Here is a 14,067-nt window from a genome sequence, read left to right on the forward strand (position 1 = left end):
CAACCCCTTCCACTGCCCCCCCATCCCACCCATTTTATATTTGTATTATTTTTTAGATTCACTCTTATAAATATTATTTTAAAGTAAGAAATAATTATTGGATATGGTTTTTAGAATCAACAATAGGATACCAGATTTCATGTTGAAGAGAAATGTCACACAAAATTTAACTAAAAATATGAGTTTTGCAAAAAAAATTGTGATAGATTTTATTTACTATTATTTCAGGTTTTAGTGAGTAAAAATCTATAAGAAACAGTAAAAATATCAATTAACAATCAAGTTCCTTCCGTCAAATGTGACACTTTTTTAAGTTTTAAGGAACTTGATTGTTAATTGGTTAGTGTGACGGACCAGAATGAAAGACCTTAAACTTAGTAAAAATATCCTATGCAGTTTTTTGGTTGCAGACCTGTGTTATAAATACGTAGGTAAGTCAATGGTTATAGAACTTAAAGAACGGTACTGATTTGAAAAATGCTTTTATTTCTCAACATAATCTCCCTGTACATTGAGGCAGTTGTCCCATCGTTTCACAAGCCCCTGAAAACCAGCAGCGTAAAATTCTTTGGGCTGCTGTTGGAACCAGGCGGTGACTTCCCTTTCTACAGCTTCATCGTCTAGAAAATGTTCAGCCAAAAGATGATGTTTAAGAGGGCCGAACCAATGGAAGTCGCATGATAGGTTAGGTTTTCACAAAGTAACTGCACGATGGGTGCCGCACATGCTGACCCCACAACACAAAATGCAAAGAATGGCTCTGGCATTACAGCATCTCAATCGCCACCACGATGAAGGACACAATATGCTAGCCCGAATTGCCACAAGTGATGAGTGTTGCTCCAAGCGGCTTCCATTTGTTCGGACCTCTTAAACATCATTTTTCGGCTGAACATTTTCCGGACGATGAAACTGTCAGAACCACCTGGTTCTGACAGCAGCCCAAATAATTTTATGCTGCTGTTTTTCAGGGGCTTGTGAAACAATGGGACAAGTGCTTCAGTGTACAGGGAGATTATGTTGAGAAATAAAAGCATTTCTCAAATCAGTACTCTTATTTAAGTTCTACATGGAATTGTATCTTACTTATTGACTTACCCTCGTATTTAAGTAATAGTCTTCTGGGTCATGACATCATGTAGGTAGTTCCTGACATTTCAGAATAACCTGCCTTCATTGCATTCCTTAAAGATGGAGGCAGGAGGTTTCTCTGAAAAATTGGTACCTACCTACAAAATTACATGATGTCTTAATACTTCCCAGTTGTCGCATTATTAAAAATTTCTGGAGACAGGGCATGAAGGAGTTTTAAACGCTTGCAGAGCTCCTAAGAGAACTGTTTTGCCTGAAAATTTGGTGCGCCTACCAGCGCAGTACAAAAAGACAAATTCTCTGCTTTGTAGAGGTGTTTGCCATCAGGTTTGTGAAAAGGTGGTAACCTTCAACACCAGACACACTTAGTTCTAGCCTGTCCATCAAGGAAAGAACTGTTCTTGAAATGGACAGTTCTTCAGAGTATGGAAAGTTACACACGTTGCCTGTAAGTTTTCCGTAATATGGAATTATACTGTGAACATAACCAATGTCACTATCAACTAATACAAATAATCTGATCACCCACTCAGTTGGATTTTTGACTTATAAGTTTTGAAAATGTATTGCACAAAATATTTCTGAAACTGTCTGTATATGTTCTATAACCCATATACTTTCTTTTCTTTTGATGACTCAATTGCTTTCTTCGGTGGTATCGTTTCCCACACGCTATTTCCAAAATATCTGTGAAAAGTGATCTCAAATTACATCTTCAGAAATTTTATCTGTGTTGTTCACTCACTAGATCAGTAGTCTTTTATGTCAGGTAATGGGATTGGACCCATATTTATAACTAGCTGTACCCGGCCACGCATTGATGTGGCTCAGTCTGCCCGTTCTTCCCCAGTTTGATTTGCAGTTACTCGTCGCACTGCTTCTGCTCCGCCAGTACGGCGACCTAAGTTTGATCTTCTGCGAGGCATTATTTGGATGAACTAAAGCAGATCGATTGCACTGAAGAAGGAGGAGGAGCAGAAGAAGGTTATAACAAAGACATATAACATTGCAAAACATTAAAAAAGGAAAGAACATGGCCTGGAAAACAAAGAAGAAACAAAAAAATAAAAATACTAACGAAATATTTCAATTCAAACGCAGATCAATCGACACAGCTCAATTCCATGTCACCATGTTGATTATAATCGACATACGACTGGAAAGGATTAAACCAGAAGAGCGTAATATAAATTTTCATTGCCTTGAAACTCAGATCTCAAATTACAAATACAGAAGGTGTCCAGGTTCTGTTAGGACTGTGTTCATTAAAAATGCAGGACATGAGTTATTTTCAAAATTTCATTCTTTTTATTCAAAATAGTCTCCTTCTGAATCAATACATAGCTGGAATCGATTGAAAAGTTTTTGAAAACAGTCACTGTACTCCTTTTGTGGAATCACATTTAAAACTGCGGTACATTCCCTTTGGGTGTCCTGGATGGTCTCATGATGGTCTCCTTTCATCGCCACCTTAACTTTTGGGGACAACCAGAAATCAGCGGGAGCCAAATCTGGTGAATACAGATGATGATCAAGGACTATGATCCCTTTTCTGGCCAAAAAATCGTGGATGATCTTCGATTTGTGGGGTGGGGCATTGTGGAGGAGCGACCAGGAACCTTGCTCTCGATATTCAGGTTGAATTCGAAGAATTCTCGCCCATAAACGATTGAGGACTCCAAGATAATAATCAGAATTCACTGTTTGACCTGGCAGAAATTCCTTGTGAATAATTCCTTTGGAGTCAAAGAAAACGGTTAGCAATGTCTTTACTTGATTCTTTTACATGCGCACTTTCTCTAGTTTTGGTTTCTTTGGGCTCAACCATGCTGCACTCTGCCACTTTATGAGAGGCTCATATTGAAAACACCATGTCTCGTCACCAGTAACGCTTGATTTTGTAAATTTTGTACCAATTTGGGCCAACTGTAACATGTCTTTGCAGTGTTCCACTTTGGCATGTTTTTCATCACCCGACAGCATGTGCAGTACAAACCACGCACAGATCTTCCATTTTCCCAAATCCTTGGTCAAAATTTGATGCACAGTACTTTTTGGTATTCCCAAAAGCTCCTTGATGAGTCTTACAGAAACACATCTGTCTGATGCAAGGATTTCGGTCACTTTTTTCACATTTTCTTCACTGCGACTTGTTGTCGGCTTTGATGTACGTGGAGCGTCTCCAATGTCCTCCCTGCCGTCACGAAATACAGCATACCATCGAAAAATGTTTGAGCGACCAAAACAATCACTACCGTACACACTTTTCATCATTTTGTATGCTTCTCTGGCTGTTTTACCTAACTTCAAATAAAATTTTATCTTGGCTCTCTGTTCAACTGCCATTTTCCGACGAGCGTCAGAACAGTACTGTTACATTGAAGGTCAGAACACATGATGCAGAGATGCTTGCGCTTTGAAATTATAGACAGCCACAGCTGAAACTTCAAGAATCTTAATGCCACAACTCGCCAGTAGATGGCATTGCAGGGCAAAATGTAAAAAAATTAGTCCTAACAGATGCTGGACACACTGTGTATGTTTGTCAATCTTACTGTGTTTGTACAGGGAGACACAAGTCACTGTACTGTTGGAAGAATATAGTGTGATGTGGATGGGGTAGCAGGAGGTGGGGGTCGCGTGAACTCTGTGATCTCGCGAGTGAAGTCACATACCCCCACTCCATCCATCAGTGTGCAACGCTCGGTAGACACCCCTTTCCCCGCGGTGATGTGGCAGAGGAGTGGCGGCACCAGGCAACCATTGCCACAGTTGCTATGCAGCAGTAAACAACTCCCGACAGCGTTGCTAGGCCATCGGCAAAGACAGCGTCAGACAACAGCGGTACCTATCACATAACTGTTTTCTGTCTTGTCCGTGCTGAGGCTAAATAAGCAGCAGCGAACACTATTCACAGTTAGTTACAAGTTAGCCAGGGAGTCATTTAACCAGTCAATAGCTGTCTATCTTCCACCGGAGTATTTGTGATACTGCAAATGGCAGTAATGTTGAGATTGTAAACTGTGTGACTGTAAGAGTGAGTGGAATAAATGCGCTATATCAAATACGGCGTGAAGTTATTTGTCACGTTATACACCCAACACGTGACAATTTGGTGTCAGAAGTGGGATGACGTTGGAGAAATGCCTTCAAGAAGGAAACTACCCAGGGAACCTTGGGATGCCGGAGAAAGGAATTGGCCATCGACAGTTGTCTACACCGTCTCTGCAAGCAGCCTTATGACGAGTCTCAATCACTGCGGGGTGCCCGTAGCAGCATAGAGAAATCAGCAGTGAGCACTGTTGTGCCACAGTCTCGTACCAGCAAGTGGCGGGAAGAACAGAAGGAAGAACGTCAGCAGCTGCACACAACACTTCAAGTGCTTTTATGTCAACATAAGGAACTTCCGAAGAAAGTAATGATCAAGAATTTGACCTTGAAGAGGGGAGCGGGGTGTCGACTGGCCTATTACCGTAGCAACAGCAACACTCCGAAGGTGTTACGTCACCGCTGGCGAGGGAGGGGGTGTCCTGCATAGCACAAATACGTCACAATACTAAATCACTGAAGTCTCTAGTAATAACAAAACTGGAATAATAATCTTAATATAAAAATAAATTATTTCATTATTTTATCAAAATTGTGACCTTAGCATTTACACATAGTTGAAATCTTACAAATATTTGCATCTTCATTAGGATCACAGAACACCTCATTGTATTCTTAGAGCTGAGTCGTATTCATTTGCTTCTTTATATACACTTTATCCTTAATTATCTCACAGGAAGAAATCATCAGTTTCAGAACCAGTGGTAGCTACTCAGTGAAACCCCTCCTTCCAGTCATTATTGGGAAATGTCTCTTGAAATGAAAACACTGTGTGGAAAATAATCAAGTACTCCATCTTGTATGGAGTACAAGTTATGAGAGTTGTCTGCATGTAACTGTAGGTCAAATGTAAGTGGTCTGTGGCTATAACTTTGCACCTGGGTCCACAGAAGCCTCCTGTCACATTTAAATGGTCAAGATACATGAGTACTTTATATGCATGTGATTTAATAAATAGTATAAGGCACTGTGATAGCATTTGCCTGCTTGTTGGACTTACCAGGTACTGTTTCTTTAAAAACAATGGGTACATGAATTTACATGAACTTTTCAACAAAAGAAAAAACATATGAACACCCATGGGTGAGTTCTGTTATGGACTATATGTGATTAAAAAATAGAAGAGAAACATGCATTGGTTTTCTTCCAGGTATTGGCATTGCAGGGCGAGAAGGTCTTCAGGCCTCACTAGCTGCAGATTTCTCTGTCCCACAATTCAGTCACCTTGCCAGACTCCTGTTGGTCCATGGACGTAGGAGTTACAAACGATCAGCATCTCTTAGTCAGTTTGTGATTCATCGTGGCCTCATCATCTCAACAATGCAGGCTGTCTTTTCATCTGTGTTTTATTTCTCATCTGTTGCACTTTATCCAGGATTTCTTATGGTTGGGTGAGTTTCATGTATTGAGAAAGACAAGATGTGCAAGTAATTTACTTGTATTACCCAACTTATATTTCATACTTCCAAAAGGTTCCTACATCAGACCTTCATACTGATATTAAACGCTGAGAAGTATTGAGTGCTGAAAAAAAACAGGAGTTTAAAAAATGTATTGCTTATTCATTTATCTCCACACATTGTATGATTGCTTCCCTATGTCTTTATATTAACCTTGAAGTGACTTACTCATGGAGCTGAGCCCTTCTGGAGGAGCTGCCAATTCTGCAGCTACTCAAGAATTACCCAGCATTTTATGGAACCCGAAGATTCATAACCATGTTCACAAGATCCCTCCACTGGTCCCTATCCTGAGCCAGATTTCTCCAATCCATATCATCCCATCCTATCTTTCTAAGATCCATTCTCATATTGTCCACCCACCTATGCCTTGGTCTTCCATGTGGTCTCTTTCCTTCTGGCTTTCCTGCCAATATCCTATACATATTCCTTGTCTTCCCCATTCGTGCTGCATGACCTGCCCACCTCATCCTCCTTGACTTGATCATTTTAATTATACTTGGAGAAGAGTACAAGTTATGAAGCTCCTCATTATGCAGTTTTCTCCAACCTCCTGTGATTTCATCTCTCTTTGGTCCAAATATTCTCAACACCCTGTTCTCAAACACCCTCAGTCTATGTTCCTCCCTTAATGTCAGAGACCAAGTTTCACACCCATACAGAACCACAGGCAAAATTATAGTTTTGTATATTCTCATTTTTATATTTTTGGACAACAGACAAGAAGACAAAAGGTTCTGGACTGAATGGTAGCAAGCATTACCCGAGTTCAGTCTCCTCTTAATTTCCTCCTGAATCAGGTTTCAATCTGTTATCGTTCCCAAATATCTGAACTGTGCCACATTTTGGTGATGAGACAGTAACATATACTTAGTTTTCTCTGTGTTTACTTCTAGACCAATGTCTTTACTTGCGTCAATTAAAGTTCACGTGTTTTTCTTTATGGTATCTACATTATCACCCAGTAGATTCACATCATTGGTGTAGACCAACAGCTGATGTGTCCCGTTTAATTTCAGTCACACCTGGTTTCCTTGGACCTTCCTAATTGCATAGTCTAAGGCAAAGTTGAAAAGGAGTGGCGATAAAGCATAGCAAATTTATGAGACAAATGTTTACCTACACGGACTTTACTATACGTTTCGTTGAAACACATTTTAATCAACCTAACTAGTTTCATGGGTATCCCAAACTCTTATTAGAATATTGTACAATAATTCCCTCCCAACTGAATCGTAGGCTTTTTTTAAGTCTGTGAATAGCTAATGTACCGTCTCATCGTACTCCCATTTGTTCTCCAATTACTGACAAATGCAAAAGATCTGATCTGTAGTTGATCTGTTACGTCGAAACCCACACTGATGATACCCAATAATTTAATTTATGTATGGACTTAACCTTGAAAGAAGAATATTGGACAAAATTTTATATAAAATTGATAGCCATGATATTCCCCAATAATTACTACAGTCAGTTTTATCACCCTTGTTGTGAGCTGGTACAATAATAGACTCCTTCCACTGATCAGGCAACTTTCCTTATGCCAAATAGAAGTAATGAGATTGTGGATCTTAGAACGTAATATTTCGCTTCCTGCTTGAATAAGTTCTGCCGGAATTTGATCACTACCTGGCGATTTATACCATTTCAATTTTGCAATAGCACTTTCAACCTCAAAAGGGCTAGGATTAGGTATGAACAGTGAGAAGTGGCTAAAACCACCATTAGTTACTTAATTAAAATTATCCTTTTCCAATCAGTTTATTTGGCACAGTACTATCCTTACAGGTCCATATTATTTTAAGGCAAAGAATGAAAAACAATAAATGATATGAACTCCGTCCCAAGTGCAAACAATACATTATATGTCCTTGATCTTGCTCTCCTTCACACTACATGTTTCGGCCTCAAACAGCCATCATCAGGTGTATACACTCATTTATCGTATGGAGTGCAACAGGACGCTTAAACATAATAATGAAAAACAATTTGATGTATATGTTTCACCTGTATTTACACATATTTTATTTATAGACCTATGACATATATATAAAAGCCAGATTGATATACATCAGTTTGTTTGCACACAGATATGTCTAGCAAATGGGGTTAATCATAAAATACCCTTGACACCATTCAGTCATACATGTACTTCAACATCTGTAATTATAATAGCCAGAGAAAGGAATATGGGGGGGGTGTTCATGTGTGCATGCGGGTACAACCCTTGATGAAAATTAAATAACATAGTACACAGCACAACTAAACTACACATGATATCCGGTAACTAAAGATACAAAGTCCAGAAAATATTTGTAAAGCATTTTTTGGAGGGATTCACTTGTAGCAATTTTACAACACACCTTTATTTACTTTTCAGCATAGTCACCTTGGATCACAATGAACTTAGTGAGCCTGGGAATGAGTTTTTTTATTCCAGCATCGTATGAATCTCCCGCCTGCTTTCTTAGAACAGTTCTAGACACTTCAGGACATTATTGATAAAGTTCATTGATGGTTAAATATCTGTCAGCATGAATGTTCATCAGTTATTTTTTTAATGATTTCATCATGATAATGGATGGCCTTCCACTCCTTATTTCATCATGAACCTCACTTCTTCCCACTTCAAATTCATGACACCATTTTTCCACATTTTGCCTGTTCATAACATCTTCACTGTAAACAGAAACAAATAGGCGAATTTCAGCAGCAGTTTCCCCTTTCACATGAAGAAATCGAATTACTGCATGAACCACACATTTGGTGGGATTTTGAATCGACACAGCCATTTGAAACACATAATGCGAGCATAAAGTTGCTGTGACTATGGCCAGTGAACTTATCCCTGTCATGTGGTGGTTCCTGTCTCTCACAGCAGCACTGCCATTTCTTTGGGGGGGGGGATCCTTGCATTTTTACTGGACTTGTAGGTTTACTTTCTGAATATCACTCATATTTTAATGTAAAAAGAGTAAGGGGGAGTATGGCCTCTGGACTATTATTCTGTAATGTACAGGGAAAATGTTCAAGATTTATATATGTTGTAATTTATTCACTTGCACTGGTGTCAGTATTAGTTTTCTTTGTTTCTGTTGCCACCTGTGTCATGATTACATTCACTACCACTGAGCCCATCATCATTATCAGTATCACACACTGTTTTGTCAGAAAGCAGAGATTTCCAGTATGTCCAGCATGTCACATTTTCTTGTTTTCCATGTGAATATTGTTACAAACACAGCATCTTCAGTTTTAATCTTGTACAGTACAACAGCCGTTTAATGAACTTTTTTTTTTGTAAGGCTCTCCCTATTTAGTGTTCAATTTACTCATCAGGTCAATAAACTGAATGTTAAATGTCCTCCATTTAAGATTTTCCTCAGTTTCCTTTTCATATTCATTGCTCCCTGAAGACATTTTATAAGGGAGTGTAACTAATGCTGTGCAATGTGCAGAAAATAAGGATAAAACTTGAAAATAATATTTAAGAAATCAATTATAAATGGTTCTGATAATTTTGTATTTCAGTCCAGGTTGGGATTAGCCTTCCAATAGACCCAACTGATATAGAGACCTCCCTCCCCACCCTTTCACCTGAGGACAGAAAAAAATCCAGTTCTAAGAACAGTGTGTTTGGTATGAATTATAGACAGTGGACATTTCCAGAGGTGCACTAATTCTAAGTTAAAAAAAAATTCTACTGGGATATGTTATCCTATTTTTTGTTAAGTTGTACAATTTCTTCTATATCTTGGTTTGTATTCTCTTCTGTAGGGACGATGTAGCCCATTTTCAGATTATGATCTGCTATATATAACACACAAAGAACAAAGCTGCCTTCTGTTTTGTAATTTTTTCGCCAGTCCCTTTTCAGACGGACTGTGAGCTGTTCCTTCACTTGTGAGATTTGAGGTTGTCACAGCAGTGATTTCAGAGTTCTGTCTTCTGGGACGCAATGCCATGTAGTTGGTTGAAAGCTGACATTTTGGAGGAACATGTCACACAAGGAGCCAGTAGGCCAGGACCCTGTTTGCTAACTGCTTCATGCTGGTTTCTTGCTTGGCTTATTTTTTTACTCTGAAGATGGTGGTGACATGTTCCTCGAAAATGTTGGTTGAGTTTCAACAGACTGCATGTTGTTATATCCCAGAAGACAGAACTACTCACAACTAGTGCAGACTTCGTTTATCATGTGTTTTGTATGGTAGGCTGATATCTTAAATAAGATAATACTTTCCAGAAATACCATCCCTGTAAAATAGGGGGAGGAAAAAAAACAAGATTTAGAAGAAACTGTACAGAAACAAAAAAATAGGGCAACTGTTTGATTTGTTGACACAGTATACATTAAAATGGTAACATTGTTTTTCATGTTTATGAAAATCCACAGACCATCATTGTGATGTCTTAGTGGAAACAGTTACTAATACATACTTATTATGTTCGTTAGGTATGCAACCCTCTATACAATGTTTCCAGTATTCTCGCTTGTTCTTGACAAGGATGTGTCAGGTAAAATTGCCCTTACCTACCCTGAACTCTACAAGGAGTTAAGCAAAGGACGCTCTCTCTCATTCAAGACATTTTTCATGTGGGTCCTTATCAGCATTTATCAAGGTATGTGGAACATTATGAAAAGTATTAAATTTTAACCTGCAAATCTCTACGTGTTTTGTGAATTATTCTGATCTTTTGGAAATTTTATAATGTGCTAGAACATGTTATTGCAAAGTAAAAACTTATTTCATTTCACTGATGTTACAAGTTTGTTAAAAGATAGTTCTGAATTCATTTTTAGTGTATATGCCCATTCACTGTTGCAGGTGGTGTCATCATGTATGGAGCACTGGTAATGTTTGAAGATGAATTCATTCACATTGTGGCCATCAGCTTCACATCTCTAGTCTTGACAGAGCTAATAATGGTAGCACTCACAATTCGAACATGGCACTACATCATGGCATTAGCTGAACTACTGAGCTTTGGCCTTTACATCCTTTCACTTATCGTCCTGAAGGACTACTTTGGTGAGAGTCAAAACTTTCTTGCAAAGGTGTTTTTTGTTTTTATGGATACCTTATTACCACATCATGGTGTTTCCTTGGGCAGATGAAGGTACTGGTTTAGATAGAGGGTAACTGCAAATATATTAACCCTTTGTAGGTCCTCATATTTTGTATATATGTGAGGGTGTGTGAGAACAAGCTGCTGAGAATAAATGGGCCTAAGGAAGATGACTCAGGAGGCTGAAGAAAATTGCACAGTGAAGAGTATTTTTTTTTTTTATTGTCTTCTGAGTTACAACACCTTGTAGTCTACTAGGTGGCTACCAGCATTTGAGAGGAATACTGTGTTTCTGTCTTTAGGGTAGATGAAAGCAGTATATTCCTCCAAAACGCTGGTAATCACCTACCACACTACCCAAAAGAACACAGTATGAATCTTCAGTAGCATTAAGACCTCTAATCCCATACAAGAGCATTATAATTTTTGATCCAAGCACTTATTGAAGGAGAATGATATTGGAGAAGTATGTTGAATGTATGGGAAATAAGTACAAAATCATGGTGGGATAACCTGTAAGGCAGAGAACACTTGGCAGACCAAGTATAGATAGGAAGGTAATATACTAAAATTGATATTAAAATGTGTGATGGCATAAGACTGAACTCATTACCCGAAGAAGGGTGGAACCATTAATGGGCTCTTGTGAACGCAGTAATGAACCTCTGAGATCCATAAAAAGCAGGAAGTTTCTTCACTAGCTGAGCAACAGCTGGCTTCTCAAGAAACTCTCTGCTCCATGAAGTTAGTTAAGCTTTTGTGGGTAGCCAAAGAGAAAATGGTTCTCCATTTTGGGCATTGGGCAGAGTGCTAACAATCTTTCATTGTAAAATGTCGTGGCTGAATGTTTGTAAAGGCATTACAATTAGCCAGGTGCAGTGGTGGCACTGTAAAACATCATGGAATGTTTATAAAATTATTCGTACTGGATGAATGTAGTGGTGAATGAAAACTAATGACACTTCTCTTTTTTTCAGATGCTGAATTTATTCAAACAACAAATTTTCTGTGGAAAGTTGTTGTGATAACTCTAGTCAGCTGCCTGCCACTTTATATCCTGAAGTTTCTAAGAAAGAAATTCTCACCACCAAGTTATTCAAAACTTTCATGAACATAACACAAGGAAGAAACTTAGAAAAACATCCAGGAAAATTGTTAGTTATTTGTACATTTTCTATAAAGAGCAGGAACTATTGTATTATTCACTATCACTGTGTACAAAGTACAGGTGACACATAAGCAAATATACATAAATATTTTTCAAGAACTTGGAAGTTATGAAATTTCCCATATACAGTAGAACCTCGCTTAACAAGTGACGAGAGGGGAAGTCCTGGATTGTGCGCTTGCTACATCAGTCTGTCTTTAGCATCTTAGTGTCGCTTGTGTTCAGACATATTATTTTTTTTTATTTATTTATTTATTTTTTGTGCAAAGTTTAATAACCCTTGCAAAAATATCCCCGAAGAAAAAGCCGCAAAAAGACAGCCATAAGAGAATAAAAATAAGCGTAGAAATGAAAAGTAAAATCACTGAAAAGTGAGAACGAGGTGTGAGCGTGGCTGATGTAGCACGCACATACAATCAGTCTACATCAACGATTTCTACTATCCTCACGAACAAGGACAAGATTAAGGAAATAGATGCTTCAAAGGTAGTGACAAGAATATCTATGCAACGGTTACGTATTCTCGACAATGTTGAAAGGTTGCTCCTCATATGGATAAACGAAAAGCAATTGCAATTCGCCAAATTTTGAAGCGTCAGCAAAAACAAATGTCACTAGACAGCTTTCTAGTAAAAAAGAGATATGTAACATAAATAATAAACTAATTATTTCGATTTTTTTCTGCAAATTAAATTCGCATTACAGGTTGGTTCATTCTGCATAGAAGAAATGATGATGATTCATGCTCCTTAAGAATGTATATATAATTTTCTTTGAATAAACGTTATACATACAATTTTTTTAGTATTTTTTTTTGGCATGGAATGCATTACGAGTAAGATCCTGGAACGAATTATGCTCGTTAAGTGAGGTTCCACTGTACTTCAGTTATATGATTATATTAACTGCTATTACATCCTGTGGAAAGTTTTATTGTGAACAGGATATCCAGCTTCTGTATCTGTTCCAAACAAAACAAGTCTTCAAGAAGATTCATTTCCGCAGTCTAGGGCCTAGGTTCAGTTTTTACTGGTTGTAAGACAGAAACGTATATCTGTGACTTGAGCGGCAAAATCACTGCCCAGTCAGTAACAGGTTTTCAACTGGTGGTAACTGGATCACGTTTCTGACTTGCAGTTTATTGTATTTGTTATTAACTGGTTATGAGTGAACACATTTAATTGGCAACAGATACTGCCACTCAAAAGAAAACAAAATGGATTTAACATCCTGACATTAAAGCAAATGTAATGCACATAATTTAAAATATCTGTGCTTGCCATGAAATTATCACATCTTATTATAATCATATGTATTGATACTAAATAAGGTGCAAGCCCTATGTCATTGTTTTATAGTGTTATGGGTCTGGTAACAGAATACTACATATATTTCATTCCTGATTCACTTCCTATTACAAGGAAATATTGTATATATAATTCTTTTGTCATGAAGTTCATTTAATAAATTAACAAAAATAATGCCTATTCATGTAAATATGATGGACTCAGATTTGGAAATGTTTTGAAAACTGAAATCCTCAAAATGCATTCATTTTATGAAGCAGATTATATAATGGCATCACTGTTCATCTTGTCTAACACACAAAAAGTGATAATGTGTAAATAAATGACACAGAAGCAGTAGTTTATTCATTTCAAAGGGAACCTGGGGTGATATCGTTTCCAGAAACCTTCACAAATTAGGCAAGTCGGAAGACATTCCCCTGTTGACGCATGCACATAGATATTTTACTTACGTTTCATATCTAATACAGTATCATCTGGTATTAGTAGTAGTATTTTCCAGGTCTCTCGTGATGATTCTTAAACTAATGATAACTATTATCTTTCAATTATATAAGTTATTTATTATTAATATTCTCATTACAGATTTACATACCACCATTGGAATCACCTGATACTAATGTTGAGTTTAAGAGCTGCTGCTTTCTCAATCTGTTTGTGAATCACATTCACTTCTTCCTGTGTTAGAGTCTTCTCCATGTGGCGGTACACAATACGGTAACAGTGACTAGTTTGTTGTTTCTTTGGATGAGTAAATATGTCAACCAAAGATATCTGAAATCATGAATGGTGCAATCTTATTTAAACTGCTGGCATACTTTGATGGTTATAACATGTTCATGTGGGTGGTGTTAATTACTTGAAT

General features: G+C 37.7%; 2 protein-coding genes across 5 annotated transcripts in view; one reads left to right on the forward strand and one right to left on the reverse strand.

The window, feature by feature from the left end:
* LOC111875689 (probable phospholipid-transporting ATPase IIB) overlaps positions 1 to 12,117 on the forward strand; it is a gene marked incomplete at its 5' end in the record, with an annotated part of 46,106 nt that extends 33,989 nt beyond the window's left edge. Inside the window, 4 exon segments of the mRNA XM_033750175.1 lie at positions 5,351 to 5,591; positions 10,114 to 10,280; positions 10,487 to 10,690; positions 11,705 to 12,117. Of these exon segments, the coding sequence (XP_033606066.1) occupies positions 5,351 to 5,591; positions 10,114 to 10,280; positions 10,487 to 10,690; positions 11,705 to 11,838 (746 nt within the window).
* Positions 1 to 14,067, reverse strand: part of LOC111875690 (probable phenylalanine--tRNA ligase, mitochondrial) — a 33,555-nt gene that overhangs the window by 1,404 nt on the left and 18,084 nt on the right. Inside the window, exons 6-7 of one of the 4 annotated variants that reach the window (XM_023872129.2) lie at positions 13,798 to 13,976; positions 5,604 to 5,724 (exon numbers count right to left, since the gene is read on the reverse strand). In XM_023872129.2, the coding sequence (XP_023727897.1) occupies positions 13,809 to 13,976 (168 nt within the window). In that variant the 3' untranslated portion in view covers positions 5,604 to 5,724; positions 13,798 to 13,808. Of the gene's footprint in view, positions 1 to 5,603; positions 5,725 to 7,571; positions 8,340 to 12,708; positions 13,977 to 14,067 lie in introns of those variants that run through there. The other 3 variants (XM_023872128.2, XM_023872130.2, XM_023872127.2) reach the window with 3 other exon arrangements.

The sequence above is a fragment of the Cryptotermes secundus genome, unplaced genomic scaffold, assembly GCF_002891405.2.
Source record: "Cryptotermes secundus unplaced genomic scaffold, Csec_1.0 scaffold449, whole genome shotgun sequence".
In the NCBI taxonomy this organism is placed as follows: domain Eukaryota; kingdom Metazoa; phylum Arthropoda; class Insecta; order Blattodea; family Kalotermitidae; genus Cryptotermes; species Cryptotermes secundus.